The sequence below is a fragment of the Accipiter gentilis genome, chromosome 25 (assembly GCF_929443795.1).
Source record: "Accipiter gentilis chromosome 25, bAccGen1.1, whole genome shotgun sequence".
NCBI classification, from domain to species: domain Eukaryota; kingdom Metazoa; phylum Chordata; class Aves; order Accipitriformes; family Accipitridae; genus Astur; species Astur gentilis.
The window spans coordinates 19,962,311-19,985,834 of record NC_064904.1 but is presented as its reverse complement, the minus strand read 5'-3'; the positions used below and the strand labels follow the sequence as shown (position 1 = coordinate 19,985,834).

The 23,524-nt window shown below is 51.9% G+C and overlaps 2 protein-coding genes across 2 annotated transcripts in view; one reads left to right on the top strand and one right to left on the bottom strand.

Annotated features, from left to right (window-relative positions):
• Nucleotides 1–4,120, bottom strand: part of TXNDC16 (thioredoxin domain containing 16) — a 40,690-nt gene extending 36,570 nt beyond the window's left edge. Inside the window, exons 1-2 of the mRNA XM_049828554.1 lie at nucleotides 3,778–4,120; nucleotides 3,538–3,663 (exon numbers count right to left, since the gene is read on the bottom strand). The gene's annotated coding sequence lies outside the window, so the exon portion shown is untranslated. The remainder of the gene's footprint in view (nucleotides 1–3,537; nucleotides 3,664–3,777) is intronic.
• Nucleotides 4,121–4,472: 352 nt separating this feature from the next.
• Nucleotides 4,473–23,089, top strand: GPR137C (G protein-coupled receptor 137C). The gene is made up of 7 exons (XM_049828620.1): nucleotides 4,473–5,002; nucleotides 12,569–12,612; nucleotides 13,382–13,610; nucleotides 16,798–16,947; nucleotides 17,492–17,614; nucleotides 17,752–17,867; nucleotides 18,647–23,089. The coding sequence occupies exons 1-7, from the start codon at nucleotides 4,619–4,621 to the stop codon at nucleotides 18,816–18,818; spliced, it is 1,218 nt and encodes a 405-aa protein (XP_049684577.1). The 5' UTR covers nucleotides 4,473–4,618; the 3' UTR covers nucleotides 18,819–23,089.
• The last annotated feature ends 435 nt before the right edge of the window (nucleotides 23,090–23,524 follow it).

The following is a 23,524-nucleotide window of genomic DNA, read 5'->3' as shown; positions in this document are numbered from 1 at the left end:
GCCTCTACCCAGTCCCACTCTCTCTTCCATGTCTCCTCTGGCTCTTGTAGTTTTTCTAGCATCCACCTTCTGCCCTCTCCACACACCTGTGTGACTGCTGCTCTTCTCCTTGCACCTCTTGCCCAAAGTCAGCCCTGTCTGCCCCACCGCAACCCCTTACTCTGTCCTATGCCCCCGGTCCTCCCCATGCCTGCCTCCCTCCCTCTGCCCCACCACCCCCAACCCTGCTCCTCCCCATGCTTTTCTCACCCTTCACACAAAAACATGTGCTCATCCCTTCCCTACTCATGTCCTCTCACCTCTTCTTTACTCCGTCCTGCCCAGCAGCTGCCCTCTGAGCCCCATCAATCCAGACTCGAATATTCAGCTTTTAAGTCATTTCCTCTGTCACCTCTTTTCCATCAACAGAAAATTAACACCATAGGGCTGGAAACAGCCAGAACCCTGTACTGCAGCCACTCGCAGGATTACCAGAGATGTGTGAAAATACCAGGGATGTGTGAACCAGCTCTGTGTCACTGCTGGGAAACCCTTAAGCCCATGGACTGTGGGGCAGCCTAGCCCAGCATAGATGGTATGCAAGACCTGGTTCATGTTTTCACTGTCCTGCCTCCAAGACAGAGCCAGGCCAGGTGGTTAAGGCCACTGTAGATGACCTAAAATGAAACCAAAGACACCAGAGACACTCAGCACAAACTCCTGTGTTGGTATAAATTGCTTGTTCCACATTGGTTTTTGCTTGGGAATCCTGTAGAGGTAACCACGGGCTGGGATCCCTGTATTACCTCTGTGATGCCAGCTGCTTTCCCTGACACCATACCTCACAGAGCCCCTGGCTGCCAATATTTATTGCTGAGGAAGCTGCAGTACTGTTCATTCAAGGGAGCATGATGTGGGGTGGTTTTTAAGACTCACAAGACAAGGAAGAACCACTGTCCTACTGGAATCATAGACTGCACAGCCAGCTGGCTACCATCTCCATCATCCATGGGCCTCCCTCACCTCGGGAGAACCACGACCAACCTGGACTTAAATGCCAGTGATGTAAAATCTCCCACATTCCTCAGCAGGGTATTTTCCTCCCGGTGATGAATTACCTTCTTGCAAAAACCCTACACTTTATATCTGGTCTAAATATGTTACACTGCTGCTTCCCCTTCATTTTTTCTCATTATACCAGTATCTTCCAGCCTGCAGAGCCCTCAGTTGGCAAGTTTTAACTCCTTAGGTAGATGCTCCTAAACCAGGAGCATTTAGGGTGCTCCTAAATGGAGTTGCTTCAACCTCTCCTGTGATGATCGACACAGATCAGGCCTTTTGTCGCAGCAGGACATTCACCCCACAGCCAGCTAGTACAGGTTTTTTTGGCAGCACGCTCACCTGCCTTTTGTGCCCTTCTGGCAGCAGTAATAAGTGTGCTGCCCTCCCAAGTTTGCTGGCAGAGAGGACATATAACAGACCCCAAATCCATGTGGGGCTGCCTCAACCTCTTAGCTACAGCAAGCTAAACAGGCTGAAACCCTCTCCCGAGCATGGCTGGATGCCCCAGCACAAATATACCTGCTGCTGAAAAATGCAAGGGAAAGCATAACACTGACGGCTCTTCTTGCACTGTGGACCATGCACACAGGTTTCCTTTAGGGGATCCAGAAAAACTCCCTGAAAACCTCTCTGTTCCAGCTTTCTGCTCTGCACATCCACATGAATCCCTCCAGCCACACGTCACTGCCCGGCCAGCAAGCCCTTCCCAAACACATCCAACTTGTTTGCAGCCAGCTTGTCCGAAGATGGAAGCTGTCCCAACAGCTGTATTGTCTGCAAATTTATTTTCTCCTGAAGAGATGATAAATTGGCTCTTCAGGGCCAAAGAAAGCATCCTAGGGATCCCACTGAAGCCTATCTGGATGACGCTGACTCTCCGGTGACAACGCACTATGTGAAACTGTCACCCTGTGGCCACTTCACTGCCTGGGGTGGGGGGGTTGTCCTGCAGGTTTTTAATTCATCAGAAGACCACGCAGCCCCAAGTCACATGCCTGACAACTGTTGACATATACTGCTGACAACTGTTGAAATAATTGCTTATGTCAAGCAATATTTAAGTCCTTTTTTTTCCTTGGTGAGGTTATGTGTTAGTTTTATGGAATCCTATGGCTGCCCAGCAGTAACCTCACTTCCTTACCAGATATTGTGTTATTTTGCATATTTTTCACTACACGCTCCCCTTCCCTGCTTATCTTCAAAAAAGTGGCCAGCACCAGCCTTTTCCTAATCAGCAGACAAGTCAGGTTAATTATCACTACCCAGTTTTGCTGGAACAGAGCTCAACTCAGCTCCTTTCAAATTTTCCAAAGGCAAGTTCTTTGACCCAGCTGACTTGAATAAGGTCAAAAAGCCGCAGTTCCCCAGCATTTGGAGCCGGGACAGCGTTGAGATTGTTCTCCATCACTTCGGGACGGGCCTGCAAACATGGGACCGAAATACCCGCTGGCCCTTCCCACTTGCCCCTTCTCCCCAGCAGCCTGCGGAGGAGGCAGGGGTTGCAACCTGCAATTGCGAAGCCCCTACAGCCGTGTCCACCCACGTGTGCTGCTGTGGCTGTGACCCTACAGCTGAGGGAAGATGTTTCCACCCGGGCTGGATGCCCTGAAAAGCCTCCAAGCCAGGCTGCGATGTCGGGACCCACAGTAAGACTCATACACTGCTTCCAGTCAGAAACCAGAGCCTCGCCGCAGAGGTATTTATCCTGCATTTATCCACAAACGCTGTTTCAAGCCGGAGCGCCGCCAGGCCTTTTGTGCACAGGCAGGCGCACTTTTCAACCAGCAGCGTTTTAAGGACGTTGCAGATTGCTGCGTAATCAGCCCGCGGCGCAAATCCGTGCTGGGGCAGCTCACGAGACCGGAGCCACATCTGGCACACCATGTCGGATGATAACGGAGCTCCAGTCCGCCTCTCCCCTGAGCCTCTGACCCCCTGCACCAGATGTGCCTGATTTTCAGTGCAAATGCAAGATACGGGCCTGCAGTCAGGGGACGAGGGTGCCTATAGGGGTGGCTGCGGTGAGCTGTGGGAGCAGCATCTCGCAGCACCGGGATCCTTCTCGAGGATCATCACCAGAGGTGGGAAACACATCGACATCAAAGTGCATCCCAGCCTGTTGCCCAGCGTGCTTTGCCTCGCTGGGTTTTTTTGCAGCGATGCTCCCACCTCCTGCCACTTCCCGGAGAGTTTCACTTTCATTTTCATTTCCAGGTCCCACTTCCCAGCACCCAGTAGCCCTGCTGGGCCTCTCGCTTGCTACCCAAGGCTGCAAGAAGGCCACGCTGCGGCCTTTCCCTCTGCCCACACCAGGAGAGGAGTGCTTCGATGCCCGCGCACAGCAGACAGCCCGCAGCGTCACCCACTGCTGCTGCCCCCATTTAGTTTGTCCCTGGGGACAGCCCAGCCCCCCAAATTCCCTGGAAAGCAGCTGGCACCGTGATGACGGATGACATTGCTGAGCTGCCTCCCAGATGGCTTAGGGATGTCACCTACCTGGGCATCCCGAGCTGAAGTCCTCGTTCCTCCACCACGGCTGCTGGGAGAGCATCAGGCGTCGAGGTCTGCCCTCGGCACCAGCAGTCCCTCACGGTCGGCGGCCTGGCTGTACAGCTGGCGAAGCTGGGATGCCAAAAATAAAGCTGGCGGATCCAGTGAAGGGATCTCTGAGACCCGAGACGAGGTCTCTCGGTAGCCGGGGTGTGTGCGTGTGTGTGTCCTCTCCCAACTGCCCACCTGCCTGTTAGGATCCCTGAGCTTTCCCTGCAGCCATCGGGATCGCTCCCCACATAGAACGGCCGGTCTCTGAGCCACGCTGAGCCATCCCCACCCCACCAGAGACCCAACCTGCCACCTACCACAGCGGGGCTTCCTCACGCACACCCACGCAGGCTACCGGGGGTCCCCACAACCCTCCCCCCCCTCCCCCAACCCCCGACAGCTCTCAGGGACCCCTGTAGGAAAGCTCTCCGCTTCCTACACGAAGCCCCCCGGAGCTAGAGAGCTGCTAAGAGCCGATCTCCCCCTCACAAAGCGGAGGGTCTCTGCCCCCCGTTGCTGAGGAGACCCCCAGAGCCAAGGCGAGAGGGAAGAAGGGCGGGAGCGCGGGAGGCGGTGCCTCCGCCCGCCGTTCGAAGTAGGCGGGGCGGGAGAGCGGAGGGGAGGGAAGGGCGGGCGGCGGCGGCAACCCAAGAAGCGAGAGGGGAGCAGCGGGGGCGGCCCGTGAGTGACAGGTGGCGGCGACCACTCGGCAAGGCGGATGGGCGCGGTGTGGGCGGTCCGGCGGGGAGCCAATGGGGAGCGCGGGGCTGTCAGGAGCGAGCGCCTCAAATAATCGGGCTCAGCTGATTGTCCCCGGCAGAGAGTTGTTTGGCGGCGGGCGGGCGGGCGGCGCAGCCGGGAGGGCGGGCGAGCGAGCGAGACGGGGAGAGGGGGGGAAAAAAAAAAAAAATAAAAAGACCCCCCCCGTCCCTCACCCCCATTTTGTTGTATGGGGGTGTCCAGCCAGGGCTGAGGAGAGGGGCGGGGCGGGAGCGCGCGCGGCGACCGTTGGCGGGCCGTTGCCTCCCGCTGCCCCATGAGCTCGACGACGACGACGGCGGCGGCGGCGGCGGCCCTCGCTGAGGGGGCGGCCCTGGCTGAGGGGGCCGCCGTGCCCTACGCGGTAGAGCTGGGGCTGACCGTGCTCCACACGGCGCTCTACGCCGCCCTCTTTCTCTTCGCCTACCTGCAGCTTTGGCTGCTCCTCTACTACCGGGAGCGGCGGTTGAGCTACCACACGCTCTGCCTCTTCCTCTGCCTGCTCTGGGCAGCCCTCAGGACCACCCTCTTCTCCTTCTACCTGCAAAACTCCCTGCAGGCCCTCCGTCTCCAGCAGCCCTTCGCCCACTGGCTCCTCTACTGCCTGCCCAGCTGCCTGCTCTTCTCCAGCCTCTGCCTCCTCAACCTCTATTTCGCTGAGGTAAGTTTGTTTTTTTTTTTTTCTTTGAGGGGCGGGGGGGGGTGGGGGACGCGCCAAACCCCCACCCTGCAGGACGCCAGGGTTAAAGCCTCCTCTTCAGCCACCCTACCCCCCCTAAACTTGGAGGGGTACAGCCTGAAGCTGAGGCTCTGGGGTGGTGGGATGGAGGGGTGTGGAGGTGTGTGCCCTGACCAGTCTCGGTGGGAGAGGGTGCCGAAAGGTCTGCCCTTAGTGTAGGCTTTGGGGCAGCTTGGGGAGATGCAGGGGTCTGCCCGGAATCTAGGCTTGGGGAGGAGGAGGAGAGACGCAGGGATTATGCCCTGAATCCAGCCTTGGGGGTGGGGTGGGATGGGGATGGGGGGGGGGGGGGGGTGAGCAAAAAGTGTGCCCCGAATCCTAGCGTCAGGGTGGTGGGGTGCAGGGGTGTGCTTTGAATGCAGACTCCATGGGGTGGCATGGGGTGTGTGGGGGGAAACAGTCACATGCCCTGAATCTGGGGTTGGGGGGGTGCAGAGATGTGCCCTGCTCCCGGGTGGGGCTTTCCTCTTTGCAACCCTGTGAGGGGTGGCAGTGCCACGGGGGTCTCTTGGGGGACTGTTTTGCATCTTTTTTTTAATTGATTCCCCTTCTCTAAAGGGGACCAGAAAGTGGCAGCAGCAGGGGCTGCTCTGGCCTGGAGTGATGCCAACCATTACGTCACCAGCTAGAGCCTCTTCTGCTATTGTTGCTGCGCTCCCTCCTTCTCTCCATCTCTCCGCTCCGCTGTGAACTGGGCTTGTTGTTCTGCAGCTTGTTGTCAGACAAAAACCCTGAGATCCCTCTGCCTCCCCAGACAACAGCCTGGGGCTGGAGAGGTGGGCCCCTTCCTAGCACAATGATCGCTAATGGGACAGTGCGGAGCTGCTTGTTATTGCTGCTGAGCTGTATTCCTTCTTTTCTGGGTTTCCCATCACTTGTTTTGTGATTATTTTTTTATCCTCCTCTCTCTAGTCCTTTCACTTGTCTTTATCTTTTAAAGCCTTGGCTCTCCCCTCCCCTTTCTCCTCTGAATATTTTGTTTCTGCTCCAGTTTCTCGTGAGCAGCCCTTTGCTTGCCTGCCTTCCAGTTTGGTGACTTGTTTCATAAATAGGCAGTACTTTCCTTCCAGCTTTGTTGTTGTTGTTCAGATTCTTTGCTCTGCAGCTCTCAGCTGTTCGCCAGCCTCACAAAGGAATCGCTAACACACAGCGAAATCGCTCCATCGCTCCGATGTGTCACCGATGGGAGTTATGATTTCATTTTCCCGAGGACATCAACATTCACATGATAATGTGAGACTTGGAGAAATTGGGTTGTTCAGCTGTTTTGGTTCTTCCCCCTCTGACACAAACACCTGGACGCTGGGGTAAAAAGCTGTCGGTGTTATATATGCTGCCGATCGAGTGGCAGCAAAATAACAAATGGTGCATAGTGTGCATAATCCATCTTGTCTGTTAAAGGAAGCCTGACCTACCAATTGCTCCAAGCAGGAGGTGTTTGTGTGTCACTTGAAAGGCAAGCTGAGGAAGGGATCCCATGTTCTGGTACCACAAAGTGGCTGGATTTCTGTTTTCCTCTAAGTCACTGGACTTGACAGCAGATTTGCCTCTTTGCAGGCTTGTTAAAAGGCTCCTTTAAAGAATGGCAAAGTAAATTCAAATAGGTTCTCAGGCTTCCCGTCCTCCCACGATATCTGTTTTTCAGTGGACTCTGGTTGAATATACCCCATTTCTTTCTCCTTGAAGACCTAGAGCCAAGGGAAATCCTGTCTGAGGAAATAAGAGCTCAGAATCTAGAGTGGGGAAGGTTAAAATGACTTATTAAAATGAGTATGTGTGCTTAGTTACAGAGAGGGTCTGACACTTGGCTGTTGCAAGCAGAACAGGTGTCCAGCATGTCATGGTGTTTTTGGGTGATCTCAGTGGTGGTAGGCAGTGAAGCCTGCAGCTCCAGAGGTTTGGAGAAAGAGTGCAGCTAGATGGACCGAAATCCTTTGGTGCTTTTCTGGCTTCCATTTTAACAAAGGAAAATGATGCTGAGTAGTGATATTTGGCTGCCTCTGCTTGGGCAACAGGCTGATTAAACTATCCCATCCTTCTCTAGACAGAAGGTTGCCACGTGCTGGTAGCTGAGATGTGCCTGGCTTGGCTGTGTTCAGTGCTTCTCTTAAAGCACAGAAGGAGTTATGTTAAGGGGGGTTAGGGTGTAATTAAACAAGAATTGTCACTACCTAGAGGAAGGAGAGAAGCTATGGTGGAATCACAGCAGTTGAGCTGAAGTGGCTCAAGATCTAGAGATGACTGGTAAGTTTACAAGTGTGACTTCATGCAGAACCTGCTGTGGAGGGCCTGTCTGTTCCCAGTTCTTAAGGGCCAGTTGGTAGCAACCTGTAGAAGGGCATTCTGAGGGTGTCATCCCAGTCTGGTATGTCCTCAGATAAAAGCATAGGCTGCTTCTGTGCTGAAGGCCTAGCTAATTGTTTTTGTACACAGTGCCTCCTTTGTGGAGATGCTGGAAAAATGGCATCTCTCTAAGCAGTGAAAGAAAGTGTGGCCTCTGCTATGTTATTGGAGCTAATCTTGCTTGATTTACAGAGCTCCTCAGGCTATGTACAAGCTGAGGTTGAAATGGTACTGGGTGGGGGAAGAGCTCCAGGAAACAACAAATACCCATGGAGAGCTAGCATTATTTTGTACTCCTGGCTGTTCTGGGGCTGAAATTCCAAGTCAAGAAACTGCCTGGTGTTCCCTCTTTCTGTGGGGAGAGGCTATCCTCTTCCTATCACCTCCTGGCCCCTGAGATTCCTGAGGGGATGTGGAGGTCTGACAAAATGCATGTGGGATGCTTATTTGGTGGTGACAGTTTCTTTTTGTCACTGCCTTATTTCCACCTGGAAAATCAAAAGGTGTAATACCTTTTGCTTGGGAGCACCTCTTCCTCTCTGCTTCAGCTTGTAACAGAATGAGTTCCTTTTTCAGGAAATCTGGAGTTCACAGTATATCAGGTCAGAATTCCTCAGATCCACTCCCAATCTTGCCTCAAACTGGCAGAACCATGTCTCAGATATCCAGCCCAGAGGGCTTCTCTGCCTTGCTTTTGGAATAGCTCCTCTGCTGCCAGCTAGACATCTGCTTGAGTAATTCTACCTTTCCCAAGAGTCTGCCAGTTCCTGCTTTCCCCCAGGTCATGGTCAGGAGCACAGTATATGGAAATGTAGCCACAACAACCTCCATCTTGATCCTTTCAAAGACCTTCTTGAGCACTTGGCGTCCTTGTCTCACTTGGGAGTCAGCAATTGTGTGCAACAATGAGTAAGGCCTTCTGCTGGAGTGGTGAGGCTCTGACAGGCTGCTCCGCCAGACTGGCGTGGCCATAACCCTTAACCTGTCTGGGTTTCTTTTAAGTGCTCCATCTGATTAGATGACATCAGCCTCTTTCATCCCTTGCTGCTCTAATTGCACTGGAGCAGACATGCATGGAAAGAGCATCCAGCCTGGGAGCTGTTTGTCCTTGCTGTCCAGTATCTTCCTGCCTTCTCAGATGGAAAACTGCAAAAGCTTCCATCCATTCTTGTACTCTTCCACCTTCCTTGTCTAGCAGACACCTAGCATGTGCCCTCTGCCTCAGAGGGACAGCTGGCAAGAGGTCACTTAAACTCAAAACTGCTCCATCCCAAAGCTGATGATTCCCATGGGCCCCATGGTTCCCAAATGAACAGCTGGCTGTGCCAGCAACCAGCTATTCTAGAGAATCGGGGTATATGCAAGTTGTACCCTCTGTTCATGATGGCATAAGATGATCTTGGTATTAGTGGGGATGGTGAGATATCCTCCTCATAGATAGTTCCATTTTTGAGGGGCAGGTGGGGGCTTGAACACTTGTTATGGGGTGTAGTCCCAAAATAGTCTGTGCTCTGCTTCGATGCTCGCTGCTGAATGACTGTGGTGAGAGAAGGAATCTGTCTGTGGATGCTCTTGCAACTGAGAGGGCTGTGTTCATGTCAAGGCAGGACATGGTTGTGTCTTTTATCTCAAGAGCCCAAACTCATGATTTTTTTTTTTATGGAGCAAAAGACACTTTGATTCCATCAGACAGACAATGACAAGTTTCTGGCTCTCCTGGATCTTTGAGATCTGTTGCGAATGGCTGTACCAAAACCAAGCTGAAGTGCTACGTGACGCTCAATGTTAGGGCTAAGATCCTGGCTTGTACAGGTACTGAAAGTGGTCCTTAGCCACCTGTGGGATGTGGTGTCTGTCACTTGTCATCTTCTTGTAGCAGCTGTGACACCTCCAGTACACCTTATAAGGATGAGTGTGTTTCTTAAATGATGCTCTGAGAACATACCCTTAGCAAGTTCACTTTTGGGGCTTAGCGATGTCAGCAAGGTATTCACTTTTGTGAAATACATCCACTCATCACAAAAACAAAAGCCTCCAGCATCACAGGGATTTTGAGGTCTGTAGCTCTTCTTGGCCTCGCCTTCTTCCCAGGTCTGGGGCTGATGTGAAGTGCTCAAAGGATTTGTGACTCCAGAAAGACAACTGAGTGTTGCCTAACTGTTATAAAAGGCTTGCTTAGGAGTAAATGTTCTCAGTCCTGCTGCTCTGGGCTAGCAGAGACCTGTTTCTTATTTTCAGCAGGCAACTGCATGACTTCTGGGGCTGGTCTCAGCTAGGAACTGAAGGAACTGTTCAGTTTGCAAGGGTTGCTACTAGCAACTTGGCATAATGCCCCTGTTTGAGGGCAGGGGTCTGTCTTTCCTATTTTTGTGAAGAATAGGACTACTCCTGAGTTCTCTGCACTGGCTTCTTCACAGCAGAATCCTCTACATCAGCTGTCCTTGGGCTTTGAAAGCAGCAGAGCTAGTCCATTGCTGAAAGCCTTGCAAGATTGTCTCAAGGATAAGAACCCAAAGGTGCGTTGTGAACACTACTGGTGTCACCTATTGACCCAGCCCCTGCGAAGAAAAAGCAATCTTCAGATGAGTTATGTCTTAATAACTAAAACCACTGTGAACTGAGTGATGCCTGTTTTCTCCCTGAAGTTATAGGACTAAATAGCTGGGAGCTAATAAAAGTATAAGGCTGGTGCCGTGGTCTCCCTCTGCTTTTTGTGGCACCAGTCCAAGTATGAGTCTCAGGTTGCTGTTGCACTCTTAACCCTGAGACAGCTTTGTGTGCCTTAGTCCTCAGGGCTGTAGCGGAGGGTCTTGAGAGACTGCCTTGCACAGGCCTGCTGCAGAAGTCAGCATCTTCTTTCTGCTAGCCAGTGGCATTTGCCTGCTCAGCTGAGGGGCTGTTCTCACCCAGTGACCAGCTGGAATACAAGCCACAGACTGCACTGCTATTTGGAGGCTGCGATTACAGATGGCTCTTCTGGGAGTCAGAACAGAAGTACAAATACCTCAAGTGGATATCTGTGCTGTGCGAATGGGTACTGAACCAAGAGGTTTCCCAGCTGGATGTCCTCCGTGTCTGTTTTGACACTCCCAAAGTGCTTGAATATAGCCTACAGGCAAACTAAGGACAAAGGAGGGTTCGGGGATTTTTCTGTTTTGAAATCACCATATGGTCCTTCCAAGGCACAGATTTCCTGTAGCTCAGGTGAGCTTTGGGGCTCAGAGTGGATTATGCCACACTTCTGTGCCTCTCTGGGCTGGTATAGGCCCGGACAACAGGATAGAGGGCTTCAGAGACTGCTTGTAGTACTGTACCACTCAGCCATGGGGGCTGGATACCTCCCTCTGCTGAAGTACTGTGTCTTGTTTCCCACTAAGTGTAGCTTGAGTTCATCTTCCCTTAGACTGCGGGGAGAGGAGTCAGGCAGTGAAACTCCCTCTCAGAAAAGGGTTGCTGAGGCTGTCCAGTGTGCTGTAGGAGGGCTTTCAAATGCTTGAAACTACTACAATGGGTCAGACAACCCTCAAATCCTGAAATGTCTCTGGAAATCCTGTTGTCAGGAGCCTGGTTTCTGAAGCTTCAGAGTGCCATTACTACCTCAGTGCTGACTGGAAGGCAGGAGCCAAGAAATCCCATCGGAACAAAAAAAGCTGATTAAGGGTGCCTTGTAAGAGATGAGTGATCCTTCATTGCAGTCACAGTCTGGAAGCTGACAGGGAGGACTCCTTGCAGAAGCAGTGAAACTAAACCTCCACACCTGTGCGGTGATCCCACAGTGGTCTTATGCTGACCACAAGTACATGTCTACTGGATCTGGCTAGATGGCTCTCTACCTCTTCCCAAATTCCTTCAGAGTCTCTAGTCAGGACATGAGCTTTGTTTGAGACTGAATGTGACCTCAGTTCTGGGATCCTTCTTGGTGGGTTCTGTACCAGGATCTGCATTTTTCCCAGGACAAAACCCAGCTCCTGCTATGGCTGTACTGAATTGGTGTGTGACAAGTGAGCTCCATGTAGCTCTGCCAGCATGCTGCTTTCCCGCTGCTTGTCCCGACCATGTGTGAGCACTGGTTACCTGTCCCCTTGCAGCAGGACTGCTGTGTTCACATCTGAGCTGTGACTTGGGAGTGTGTCTTCACCTTCCTAAACTGTCCATACTTCCTTAGGCTAGAAGTCTTGCCCCTGTATGCTTCAGTAGGAGCCACCCTCCAGCCCAAAGGCACATGGAAGCTTGTCTGCCATATTGGAAAGAGTGCTGTAGGGCTGCCTGAGTATGAGCTGATGGTTCTCCTCCTGCCTTCCTAACGCAAATGGCTGGGAGTGCAGGCATGTGTTCAGACCCTGGCAGTCTGATGAGAGGCCTGGGAGCCTTTGCTTTTAAGCAATGGTCCTTCTTGTGCAACTTTCAGCTTGAGTCTCCTAATCCCTTGTGTGGTGAGGAGATTAACAGAACCCAGATCCACTCTTGGACAGAGTGAGTGTTGCTTTGAAGGGTGAAACAGTCTGTAAATGACTAACTGTCATCTAATGCACTTGTCTGTCAAGTGTGCCATGCAATTTAGCAGGCTGGGCTTTCCACCTCTGGAGGACTTCCTACCATCTCAGAGTTACTTTTCAGGTGTATTTGGCCTACAAAAATCCTAAGGGTGGAGGAGCTCTGAGCTCCAAATGCTTGTTACAGCCTGCAGGTCCATAATGCAATACCAGAGGGCTATTTTAGATCAGCTATTTGTCTTGCTAAAGCACAGCAGCTGAAGCAGCCTTCTCTAACAGGGAAATTGAGCATGATTGAGGTCCTAAAATATGCAGCTGGGCAAAGTAGATGTATTTTTGAATGACCTTAGTGACTACTGAGTGCTAAACTCCCTGCTTTTCTTGAAGTCCTTAGGTGTGGTGTTAAAGTCCTTGTCACGTATGGGGTAATAAATATGTTTATGCCCCTTGGACACCTACATTTGGGCTTGGCTCTTGCATGAAAAAGAATACCAGTCTTTCTCACAAGTGGGTCCAGTGCAAGACTTGATCCTATCTAGAGTCCTTCAAGGTGTCGAACTGGATGCTGGCTTCCTTGTTGTATGTATCTGTGCTAAGTTTAAAGGAGAACTGTAGGTCATGTTAAGTAATGCTGTGCAAATTTTTCCCCTAGGTCATATTCAAAGTGAAATGTGCAGCTGAATTCAACAAGTACAAGTAAGTGATACTTTTCTAATGTTACCTTCAAAGCTGGCTTAAGGTGAACTCGTGCTGCAGTGCTAGCAGTGGGAGCTTCAGACCCCAAAGACTGAACAGATCTAATGCCATACCTAGCTGTGCTCTGACAAAGGATCAGTGTTGTGCCGTGGAGCAGCACTGGGGGCTTCAAGGGTACCAAGGAAGCTAAAGCATATGCTGCATGCCTCCATACATGTCACCAGTGTCCCAGTACTGGTGCTGCTAGCAAACTAGATGAACTCTCAAGGTCATTCTGAGCTGTCCCACCCCAGAGAAGATCTGCAGGATAAGGCTTGAGCAATAGGTGAGACATCTGTTTGTGCAGCCCAGGTGCTTCCTAGCCATTTCCAGGGAAACCCACAATGGAAAGAAAATGTGAGCTCCAGTGGCTTTCAATAAAGAAGTTGCAGTGGTTGTGATGACTCATAGCTTATTGACTGAAGTTAATGCAGAGCTAGAGCAACACTTAAAATCTGCAAGATAAGAACCTGACTGTCAGAAGATGAGTCTTGTAACTCATGACTACTTACACTGCTCATGCATTATGAGAGCAGCTCAAACAAATACTCTGCAGACTTGGGCTGTCAATACAACCACTGAAACTTGCTGGAATGTCTGATCTTCATAGGAAGCAGAGCACTGGGCATGCTGGGAGGTTCCCTTGCCTGATGAGACAAGAGAGTGGTGCAGAATGAGCCCAGAATTGTCTGATTCAATCTCCATTTTTCCCCCCCCACCATCTCTCCAGGGTCCTGTTGTACCTGGGCTCCGTATTTACCAGCCTCCTCTTCTTAGTTGTGAACTTAACTTGTGCAATGTTAATCCATGGTGAGGTCCCAGAGAACCAGCTGAGGTGGACGGTCCTTGCCCGTGCCCTAGTCAACGACAGTCTCTTCATCCTCTGTGCCATCTCGCTGGCTTGCTGCATGTGCAAACTAGGAAAGATGTCTTCAGCAAATGTCTACCTCGAGTCTAAGGTAGGTAAATGCCTTGTAAGCTATGCTGGAACTGCACAATCATCAGCTGGATTCTCAGCTGGATCTGTGTGTGCTTACTCAGAGCAATGCTGGCCTTGTGGCACCTGAGCTACTCTGGCTCAAATACTCCCTCCAGTGTGGAGGTGGCAGGTCTTGAACTCCTCCCTCCAGAAAATGCATGCTGCTGCTGTGGGAATGAAGTGCCCTGCATGTTTTAGGGGAATACGTTGTCTGCAGCTTTGCTGGCACAAAAGGAGACTTAGGAGCTGTTTATGCTTTTCAGGTTGAGAAGTATAATTTAGGGTTTGACTGGAAGAGAGGGCTCTCTAAGAGTAGCGGATGCAGTTTCTGCAGTATATTGTCACTAAGGACAGTAAAGTCTGCAGCATATTGTTACCTCTGGCAGATGCATAACAATTCTCTGCAAAAGGGATTCCCTCCCCCCCCCCCCCAGCAGTCCAGTTTTAGCTGACTGCCTGCTTGCTTGAGCCAAAGGCAGTGCTTGCCCATCCTGGGTGAGGTGACCATCTTAGAAGGGGAGGAGAAGCTGCTGTAGATCCTGCCCTGAGGCTGAAGGACAAGTGAGGGTCTGAACATACACAACTTCTCAAGCAGGTAGGAAAGTGGTTAAGCCACCAGCAGTCTTATCTTACTGTGGCAGTAGGCTGCAATTAAGTGTGCACTTGAGCTGCCTCCTCTTCCTCTGGGAAGCCATATCACTCCTATCAAAGGCAGTGATTCCAGGGTGGGGACCTGGCCTGTTGAGAAGGGCAGACAGCAGTCTCTTGATGAGCCTGGAAGCATCTATAGAAAAAGCTTGAGCACCTGAGCATAGTCAGGCTCAGGGAAGCCAACTGCCTGGCTCTAGCACTTTTGAGCTGCTGTCTTTTTGCAGTAGTACAGCTCCTTACCCCATATGCTCTGAATTGCCTCTTTCCAGGTGTCAGAAGGTGGGGCTCTGGCTTCCTTATTTCCAATGTGCTGTCAGTCAGGTGAATCTGTGTGGGCTTAGAGCACTGCCATGCCTGGCTCAGGTGAGACGCTGCCCAGACTGTAGTGCTCCCAGATGCTGTTGGTTGGATGGCTCTGTCCCCCCTCAGGAAGAGGATGGAGAGGGTGACAAGCTGCCTTGCAGCAGACACTGCTACAAAGACATTTTGAGTCAAGACAACTGTGTGTTGGCTGGAGGCATCTCCTTGCTCCTTAGCAGGCCATCTGCATGACCACTCAAAGTGGCTGTGGTCCATTGCCCCCCCCCCCCCTCCTAGAGAGGGTAGCTAAGTGAAAGCTGAGAGGGTGGCCAGAGCTGTGCTGTCAAGGCTGAAGCTGAGACTTTTCTGTAGAAGTCTGGCTCTCAAGCAGTAGAGAGCATCTGTGGTTGCCCAGAATCTGGGGTGCATGGGCCATAGGCAGCTGGGAGTGGCTGCCTAGCTGGCTCTTGTGACAGCTATCCACAGAGGCTGCAGATTGCAGCCAGGTGATCTGAAGTGAGACAGTGGAGCCATGACTAAGCTGAGAACCTGCTCAGATACCTGCTTGCATGGGCCAGGTCTCCAGCTCTGACTGGCTCTGGACACTAATTAACTTATCAAGTTCACCCAGCAGTAGTTTACGAATGCAGTTACTTCCTCCAGTTACATGCCTGAGGCTGCCTGTGGGGCTGTACTCTAGTATAACATGCTCTAGAGAAGCCTGCTCTCAGGTTGAATACTCAACCTGACTGTCTGGTAAAGGTCTCTTGTATTCAAATGCTGTCTCCCTTCCCTGCCTTGGAGGCATGCCCTGACTTTGTGTTTTGAAGGAGCTGCAAAAATAGGGTGGGGATGAGCAGAAGTGTTACACAAATGCCTGAAAAGGCTGTCCTGCCTCCTGAACTCCAGCTGTGAACCTGCTGACTCAAAACAACACAGCAAGGCTGGAGGGGCATGGTGAGGCTGCTGCTTCCACTGAAGGTAGGAACCTTCAAGCCATTTGATGCTTCAGAAGGAGGCTGTGCTGTTGAACTGCTGCCAGATCCTATACTGTGGTCCTTATTAGCTGGAGACTTGCTTCACTAGCCTTTCTGCCTCATTTTCGGCTGTCCTGAATACCAAGGGCTCAGCTAACAGTGCTAGAGCAGGCTGTGTTCTTGTGCTTCATTGGTGTCACAAGGACTTGTTTGTTAGCAGCACTTTTGTGCTGACTCTTCCAAGACACAGTCTTGAGCAAGTGCTGTAAAGCTAGGAAAGTAGAGCTGGCATACCTGTAGCTCAGATGTGGAGCAGGTCAATAAGGTGTTCTTCCTGAGCAGATCATCTCTCTAAATACAAAGGCAAGTCAGCTGCTGAGATGTTTGTCTGCCCACTTACTGGCTTCTGCTGTGCAGTGACTTGGTGGCTATTAAAGGCTTCATGGGTGACTTTAGCAAAGAAATGGGGACACTTGCAGGTCTCCAAGTAGCTTCTTTCCCATGGCTAGCTGTCCAGGAAAGGTAAGTACTGTGACCTTCAGACACCTCATGCAGCAATCCCTTTGACAGCACTGCATCTGAAACATTGTGGAGAAAGCTGCTCTTCACCAGCACAGGACAGCTAGAAGGAAGCAGAGATCCCACAACATCTAGCCGCTCTTTAGCATGCTGCTCTGTGTACAGCAAAGCCTGGTTTGTCCCACAGCAGTGCTGGGGTTCAGGTGCTGGGTCTTTCTGCCTGTTCTCAGAGTTGCCTACAGCAAATATCTGGATCTCTTTCCTAGAGAAACGTTGTGTTCAATCTCGGGGTGCTGAACTGCTGCAGAGTGAATGAGCTGGGTGGACATCTCTGCTGTAGAGTCTGATCAGAGTGTAGAAGCAGCAAGTTGATTTTCTTAATGGTCATTGGCTGGCCTTCTGGAGACTACCACAGTAAGGCAGTGGTTGGGATAGCATCTCCATGGACCACCCGTTTGAAGTTGACTGAAAAAAATGCAGAATGACACTCCTGTGCCTCAGGTCTTCCCTCTCACAGGTGACACTGGCTGTGTAGCTCTGCTACTGCAATGCACTCATCACACAAGGAAGCTCTTAACCAGCTCTGAATATTTTAGCAACAACATAGAAATGTTCTAGGTCATTCTTGCCTGCAAAGCTTCTCATGCATTTAAGGGGAGGGTGAGAATCGCAGCTCTGTAGGAAGGTCTGTATTAAAACTGTTTTTTCTTCCTCTTCTAGGGAACATCTGTCTGCCAGGCTATTCTTGTGGGATCTGTAGTCGCTCTTCTGTATTCCTCAAGGGCTTGCTATAACCTGGTAGCTGTGGCCATATCTCCAGACAATGTTCCTGGTCCTTTTAACTATGGCTGGGACAACCTTTCAGACAAGGTAAGTGTCTGTGACCCCCAATCCAGAGCTAATAAAGTGAAAGGCAGTTACTCTACCATCCTGTGAGGGCATGTGTAGGGGAAAAGGGGTCTATGTGGGGGTGTCCGTTAAGCTGAATCCCCATATGAGCTGGCTTTCTGCCTTCAGAAGCCCTGCTTGCTCTTTCCACCAGAGCAAACCTGAATCTTCCTCTATCTGGCTACTTCCTCAGAAGGGATTCCCTGTTGTGCACTTCAGTTTTAGCCTGCCAACTCTTCTTTTGGGGGAGAGGAGGAACAAGTCAACTAGAGCAGAAAAGCAATGCTTAATCAGGCGTGGCTGTGTGCAAGGGAGAGTCATTGGTGTGGGGAGGGAGCTAACAGTACCCTGGTAGCACACTGAAGAGAACTAGCTCACTAGAAACAGTAGCAGAAGTCAGGTAAGGGTCCCCATTCTGGTTTAGGGACTCCTGCCTTCGTAAGAGTTTCTCTGCATTCCTAGTTCTAAGCTGTGTAGCTCTGCTGATGGCTTGGATTATACAAAGACCTCTAATTTCTGTCCACAGGTGCATGTGGAAGTGAGCAGTGAAGAGTATGTGGTGTTTGGAGTGGTCCTCTTCCTCTGGGAGCTGGTGCCAACGACTTTTGTGGTGCTGTTCTTCCGGGCTCAGAGACTGAGTCAGAATTTGGTAGGCCCAAGCAAGCTGCTGTAGCTTGAGTACCCCTGTGCAGAGAGGCCCTGAGGTGCCTGGGGTGGGGGGGGCAGGCCTCTAGGAAGACTGTCAGAAATATCTCACTTCTGGCTTCACTCTTTTCTCTTTAACAGACTGCAGCGGGGATGGTCAATAGTCACAGTTACAGCTCCAGAGCCTACTTCTTTGACAATCCGAGACGCTATGACAGTGATGATGACTTGTCACGGCTTGGGGCCAGAGAAGGAGGGTAAGCATTGTGCTGGGCGAGTGAAACAGCTGCTGTTCTGCTGTCAAGTGTGGAAGCAACAGAGCTCTTGGCTTCTGCTCTTAGGAAAAAGTTTTGGTATAAGAGGCAGCTTGGGCAAGGTGGATGGGCCAAGGAGCCTTCTGTGACTGAGCTTGGTTTTGCTCCCTTCTGCAGCTCACAAGGAGCTATTTTTATTAGACAGAAGTGACCAGCTCTGAGAGGTGGATATTGCACTGGGTACTCACAGGTGGAAGAAATAAGCAGTGGCTGCAGACAGGAGGCCTCATCCAGGAGGGCTGATCTTACTAGGATCCTTCCTCAGCTGTGGGGGCAGAGGGCTCTTAAATGACTTCCAGAGGAGTTTCTCCACTGGAAAGTGAGAGGTGGTGAAGTCCTGGGAGGGACATGGTCTCTGGGAGCCAACTGGGACAAAGCTCTGCAGGAACTCCTGGTGTGGGGGAGAATGGTCAGGTATCCCTAGCAAAGTTGTAAGGGGAAACCTGACAGCCCTGTCCCTGCCCAGGGGTGTAGTGAGGGGTTCAGAGGTTCTGGCTTTTCTTGACCAGTGTTGTAGGGCCTGGTGCTCCTTCCCTTGTACTTCTTTCCTCAAAGCCAGGTTCCTTGGCGATACTGTGCCTGTGTGTCATAGCCTGCTTCTGCAGACTTGGATACCCTGGTCAGTGCTGGGAGCAGAAGTCTCTCCTAGCAGTGGAGACTAGCCGCAGTCAAATTATTAATCTCTAAGAGTCCGTGTCTGGTTTTTCTGTCTCTCCTCCCAGCTTGGCCACCCCTCAGTGCTCTGGCTGCTATGGGTCCCTGGCGGGGAATGACAGCTACACGGTGGGTCCCCATCTCAGCGGAACTGCTACAGACAGTGCCCCCTTGCTCTTTGCCGCAGGCGGCTCGGAGATGAATAATCACCATAGCTCATACCCTGCACCACAGAACTGAAGAGGCTGCGAGGTCCCTTTCTTCCCAGAAGTGGCATTCATGTATAGGATTGTAACCTGGTTTTCTCTTTCCTTCTTCCCTGAAGCATCTAACTCATCGACACAAACATTCCACTACCTGCTGCAGCTGTAAGCAGGACTGAGCCTATGGCTGCAGGCAGTAAGCAAGAGAACTGTGACTTTAAGGTACCATGTAGCAAAGTGAAGCTGAACTCTCTGGAAGCTTTTTCTTGGTCTGGTCTTCAAGATGTTGGCAGCTAAATGCACCAGAGCTTCCTCACTAGAAAAGAAACATCAAATGCATATTTGCACTTTTATCTGCACACTTGGAAGGAACGAATCTTGCTCAGACTGTGCTTAGTCTGAGACTGTTCTAGTTACTCTTTTAATTGCACATCCATAGCTGGGAGAGGCACTGTCTTCCTGCAAAGACGTGTTCCGTGAAGTACTCTGCATCCTGACTCACTTGGGAGTGTGAAGCTCTGTTAAGCGAGCGTGTTGCGGGCAGGGCCTCCTGCGGTGAATGTTAAAGCATACTGTGCCATATTCACGCCTGGCAGGGCTGAGGCCTCTGGGCCCAGCATGGTCTTGCTCTGGCTGCTGGTCCTTGTTTCACCTGGTTGCTGAACTGTCCTACCTAGGACTGTGGGCTCAAAGCATATCCTAGCAGAGGCCTGTGAGGGTGAGGTTGAGTGCTCCTACTGGCTTAAAGATCACTACGTTGTAACCAACCCACTAGCTTATGGCAAAGGAAGAGGGCTGGCTTGAATGGTAGCTGCTGTCAAGTGAGGGGGCAAGACTTTATAGGCTGCTGCCTTCAGGGAAAGCTTAGAGCTGGAGCTGGCTCAGCGAGAGTGTGCGTGCAGGATTGCGTGTGGCCCCAAGCGTATGTAAAACTAGGGCTGCTTTAACTGGTGGGTGGTGAGAGCAGTCCTGCTCCCCCCTCCACCCATGGTGGGGCTCCCCTTTTCCCCCCCTCAGTATTAAATTGCATTTAGCAGATAACCAAGAGTTTTAACCTGAAGTGAATGTGAACTGGTGGGGTCCCCACTGGGGAGGAGGCAATGCCTGCTGTTGTGGAGGGAAGTGGCAGACACTGCAGAGATCTGTTCCCTGGGCTCCTTGCTCTCCCCTCTCCTGCTGTGGGGCAGGATGGTGGGCCTGGAGTCCTCCTGCTGCCACACAGCTGTGTCAGCAGCGCTTGGTGGTGTACACAGGGTTTGAGTGTGCTGGGTCAATCTGGGAGGAGGTTTCTCTGTCTCTCTTTAACCAAAATAGCCAAGTTTGACCTGGCCTATAGCTCTGTTGGGCCCTGGGAGATGAGGCTTGCTGTTATTCCTGGCTTGTCCCTGAGCCTGATGTGGGGCTGAGTGAAGCAGCTTTGGGCACAGACTTGGATGGAGACACTGGTCCAGGGGTGACAGCTGCTCTGATATCTAGTGACAACCTGAACTGGAACTGCTTTTTAACCCACCTAGAGCTGCTCCTGCTGTTCAAACCTAAGCCTGACACTGAAGGGCCCAGCTGGGGTGAAAGACTTGCCTGTGCACAGAGCAGTACAGTGCTGCCTGGCTCTGGGTGTGGGTTGCTGGGTTGGCCTCTGGTGATGGAGGGACCCTGAGGCAGCCTCAGTGTCCACAGCTGTGTGTGAGAGAAACCCCAAGCACTGGGGCAGCCCCAGCCTCTCCTCACTTGCCACATGCTCACTAGTATGGTCTGGTCACTCGATCACCCACCTCGCTTGAACTGAGCTAGATGTCACTTGTCACGCTGAGAACACCCTGTCCTTCTGTGTGGTCTCCTGTGCTGGCTTGTGGGCCTCTCCCTGCTAACCTGCTTCACTCTTGCTGGCCCAAAAAAAGGAGCAAACCCTGCTGCTTTTTGGAGAAGGCTCTGCAATGATAACTTTCAGCACATCCCTCTTGCTCTAGTACTTGAACCAGAGAGCTCTGCCCTGACTGCCGTGGCTCTCCTGGCTGCTCCACCTTGCTTGGTGTAAAGGACCCGTCTCCTTGCCTCGGCTGGGGTGCAGAAACAGGCTGCTCCATCTCAATCATGGCTTGACTTATGGCAAAGCTAATGAAGGACCTGGACTCGGTGCGTTGCCCTTCTTTCTTCTCCCATAAGTCACCAAAGACAGTAAGTGACGCTAGTGGCCCCTGTTCTTGCTTAAATTCCAAAGCACTAGGAGCACTTTAAGTTTTCTTTGGAGGGAAAGGAGTGTAGTGCAAAAAAAAAATATAATTAAAAATAAAAAATTAAAGGGCTACAGGCTCATTGTTCATATTGCACTGAAGCACACAACAACAATACGATCTTCCTGGCATTAGAATGGCAGGTCGGGGCAGTGAGTCTCGTTGCTAATGTACTTGTGAGTGACTGGCAAAGTGTTTTGGTTTTACTCATTTGTATGGATGGCCGTTAATTTCAAAACTCTGACTGCTCCTGCTGGGGCTGGTCCTGTGTTTTACTGAAGTAATTTATAGCTGAGAAGTACAATGACTTTTTTAATGCATAGTTGCCTTTCATTAAACTTTCTTTTTTTGGTATGGTTTAACAGTGTTTTGGCTTTGCAGTCAGGCAGCAGCTGGCTGCAACAGGAAGCTGTGGCCAATGAATGTACCTATTTGTTCTTCACTAAACTGTAACCAAGCACTACTATGTTGAAATAAAAAAAAAAAAAACCAACCAACCCAAAAAACAAACCCAAAAGACTCTGTGCTAGGGTGCCAGAGGCCTGGCTGTGTTTTGCTCTCTGTGTGACCCAGCCAGCTCCAGACGTGGTCCTGCAGTCCCCCTGGTCCTGGCCAGGGGCTGGTTGGCTGTGCCAGCACAGGACCCCGGAGAGCTGTCTGCTCTGCGGAGTTGTGTCCGGTAACTCGATGAAGCTGCTTCTCTACGGGCTCTGGAGGCTGAGTTGGATGCAGTGTAGCTTGGTGCTGGCCAGCCAGCCCCTGCTGGGGACCAGTATGCTGTGCTTTGCTCCAGTGTGACTGTAGCATTGCTGTGAGTTCCTCTCAGGGGCTTGAATGTGGCCGAGAGCACCCAGAGGTGTTTTTTGTGAGGGATCCTGCAGCTCCCCTTTGCAGCTGTGGTTTTCTGGTGCTGGGGAGGGCAGACCCTTCTCCTTGCCCTCACAGGGTGCTTTATCCTCTGCTGTTTTTCAGGGCTGGCTGTGGCCCAGAGGGATGCGGTGTTCCCTGTGTCCTCAGCTTGTGAGTTAAAACGTGCTCGAACCACGTCCCCTGCACCTCACTGCCTTCTGCTTCCACACACACAGCTCCCAGGGCAGGTCCGGAGACATTTCGGGGTGCAGGCTGTGCTTTGTCCCCTTCTCAGGACCTGCGATCTGTCCAGCCTCCTCCAGCACTGAGCTGTGGAGGAGCTGAAAAACCCCAGCTCAGTAACTCGGTGCTTCCTTTATTTCCTTGCATGGGTTTATCTGCGTGGCCTTGAGCTCGCTGCAAATAGCAGCGGCTTAGCTGGAGTGCACGCTACATCTTCCTGTGCAGCAGCACCTGCGCCCAGAGCCTGTTTTGGGGGCCTGGGATGAAAAGCAGCAAGGCTGCTGGGGCTGCCGCACCCCCTTGCTGCACCAGGGAGGGGGTGTCTGTTCTCTGGCAGCGCTGCCCAAGCATGAGACTGTCCTTTGCCCCTGTTGCAAAGGTGGATGGTGTAATCAGGGCTGGCTCTATCCCTGTGGGAGCCGGCTGGCACCAGGGCTGGGGTGTCTCACCCCTTACTTTGCAGTGCTGGATGGGCAGCTGTGGGGGACCTGGGCCAAGCCTGGGAGTGGCCCTCTGCTCTGCCACAGCAGCTCTCTGTCCCATTTCCCCAGCTGCTTGTCCTTGGAGCGGCAAAATTCAACTTTGCTTCAGCTGCTGAGCAGCTCCGTGCTGCCTCTGAGGAGCAGCAGCCCAGGGGTGGGTACGTCCTTTCCCTTTTTAGCCCTGCCTGGCTATCAGCCTCAGATGAGGGGATCCCAAAAGAGGACAAACCCGCTTTAACACGTTGGGAGAGGCAGAAAGGCCAACGGGTCCCAGCGCTTGCCGCAGGAGCGAGGCTGTAACTCGGGTCCTGGCAGCAGCTGCTGCACCATGGGAGTCACAGGGGTCCAGAGGCACCACTGACTGCTGGCTCCCCTTGCCCTAAATGAGGATAGGGGCAGGGGGTGCCTTCAGGAGCTGGCTGGAAGCAGAGCAGCTTTGTGGGGCTCATAAAGGACGCCCTGTTTTCTGCCTCACCTCTGGTCCCTGACAGCAGAACAGGTAGAAGAGGGCTGCGCCTGCCCTGTGTAGCCACCCTCTCCTTCCCACAAGAGACCAAAACCCAGCACCACCTTTTAAAAGGCGCACTCTTACTCCTCACCAGGCAGCAGGGCACCAGCAGCTTTGCTCCCACCAGGTTCTAGCCAAGATGGAGGCACAAGGCTGGCCGAACGGTGAATAGCAGGGTTTCTCCAGCGTGCTGCTGCTTGCGTCAGTCATCTCCCCTTGCCTTCGACAAGGAAGCAATTGCCGAAGCCTGGAACACACAGTCAGCGCAGCAGGGTTACTGCAGCAGAGACCATCAGGAACAGCTTGTTACCAGGAGAAAGTTTCACCAAGAGGAAAGCACCTTTGTACTGCAGCAGCTCTGAAGCACTGGGGGCTCCTATAATCCCTTGCAGCAGCAAGTTAGTGTAGGGACACTGTGAGGGGCTGATTA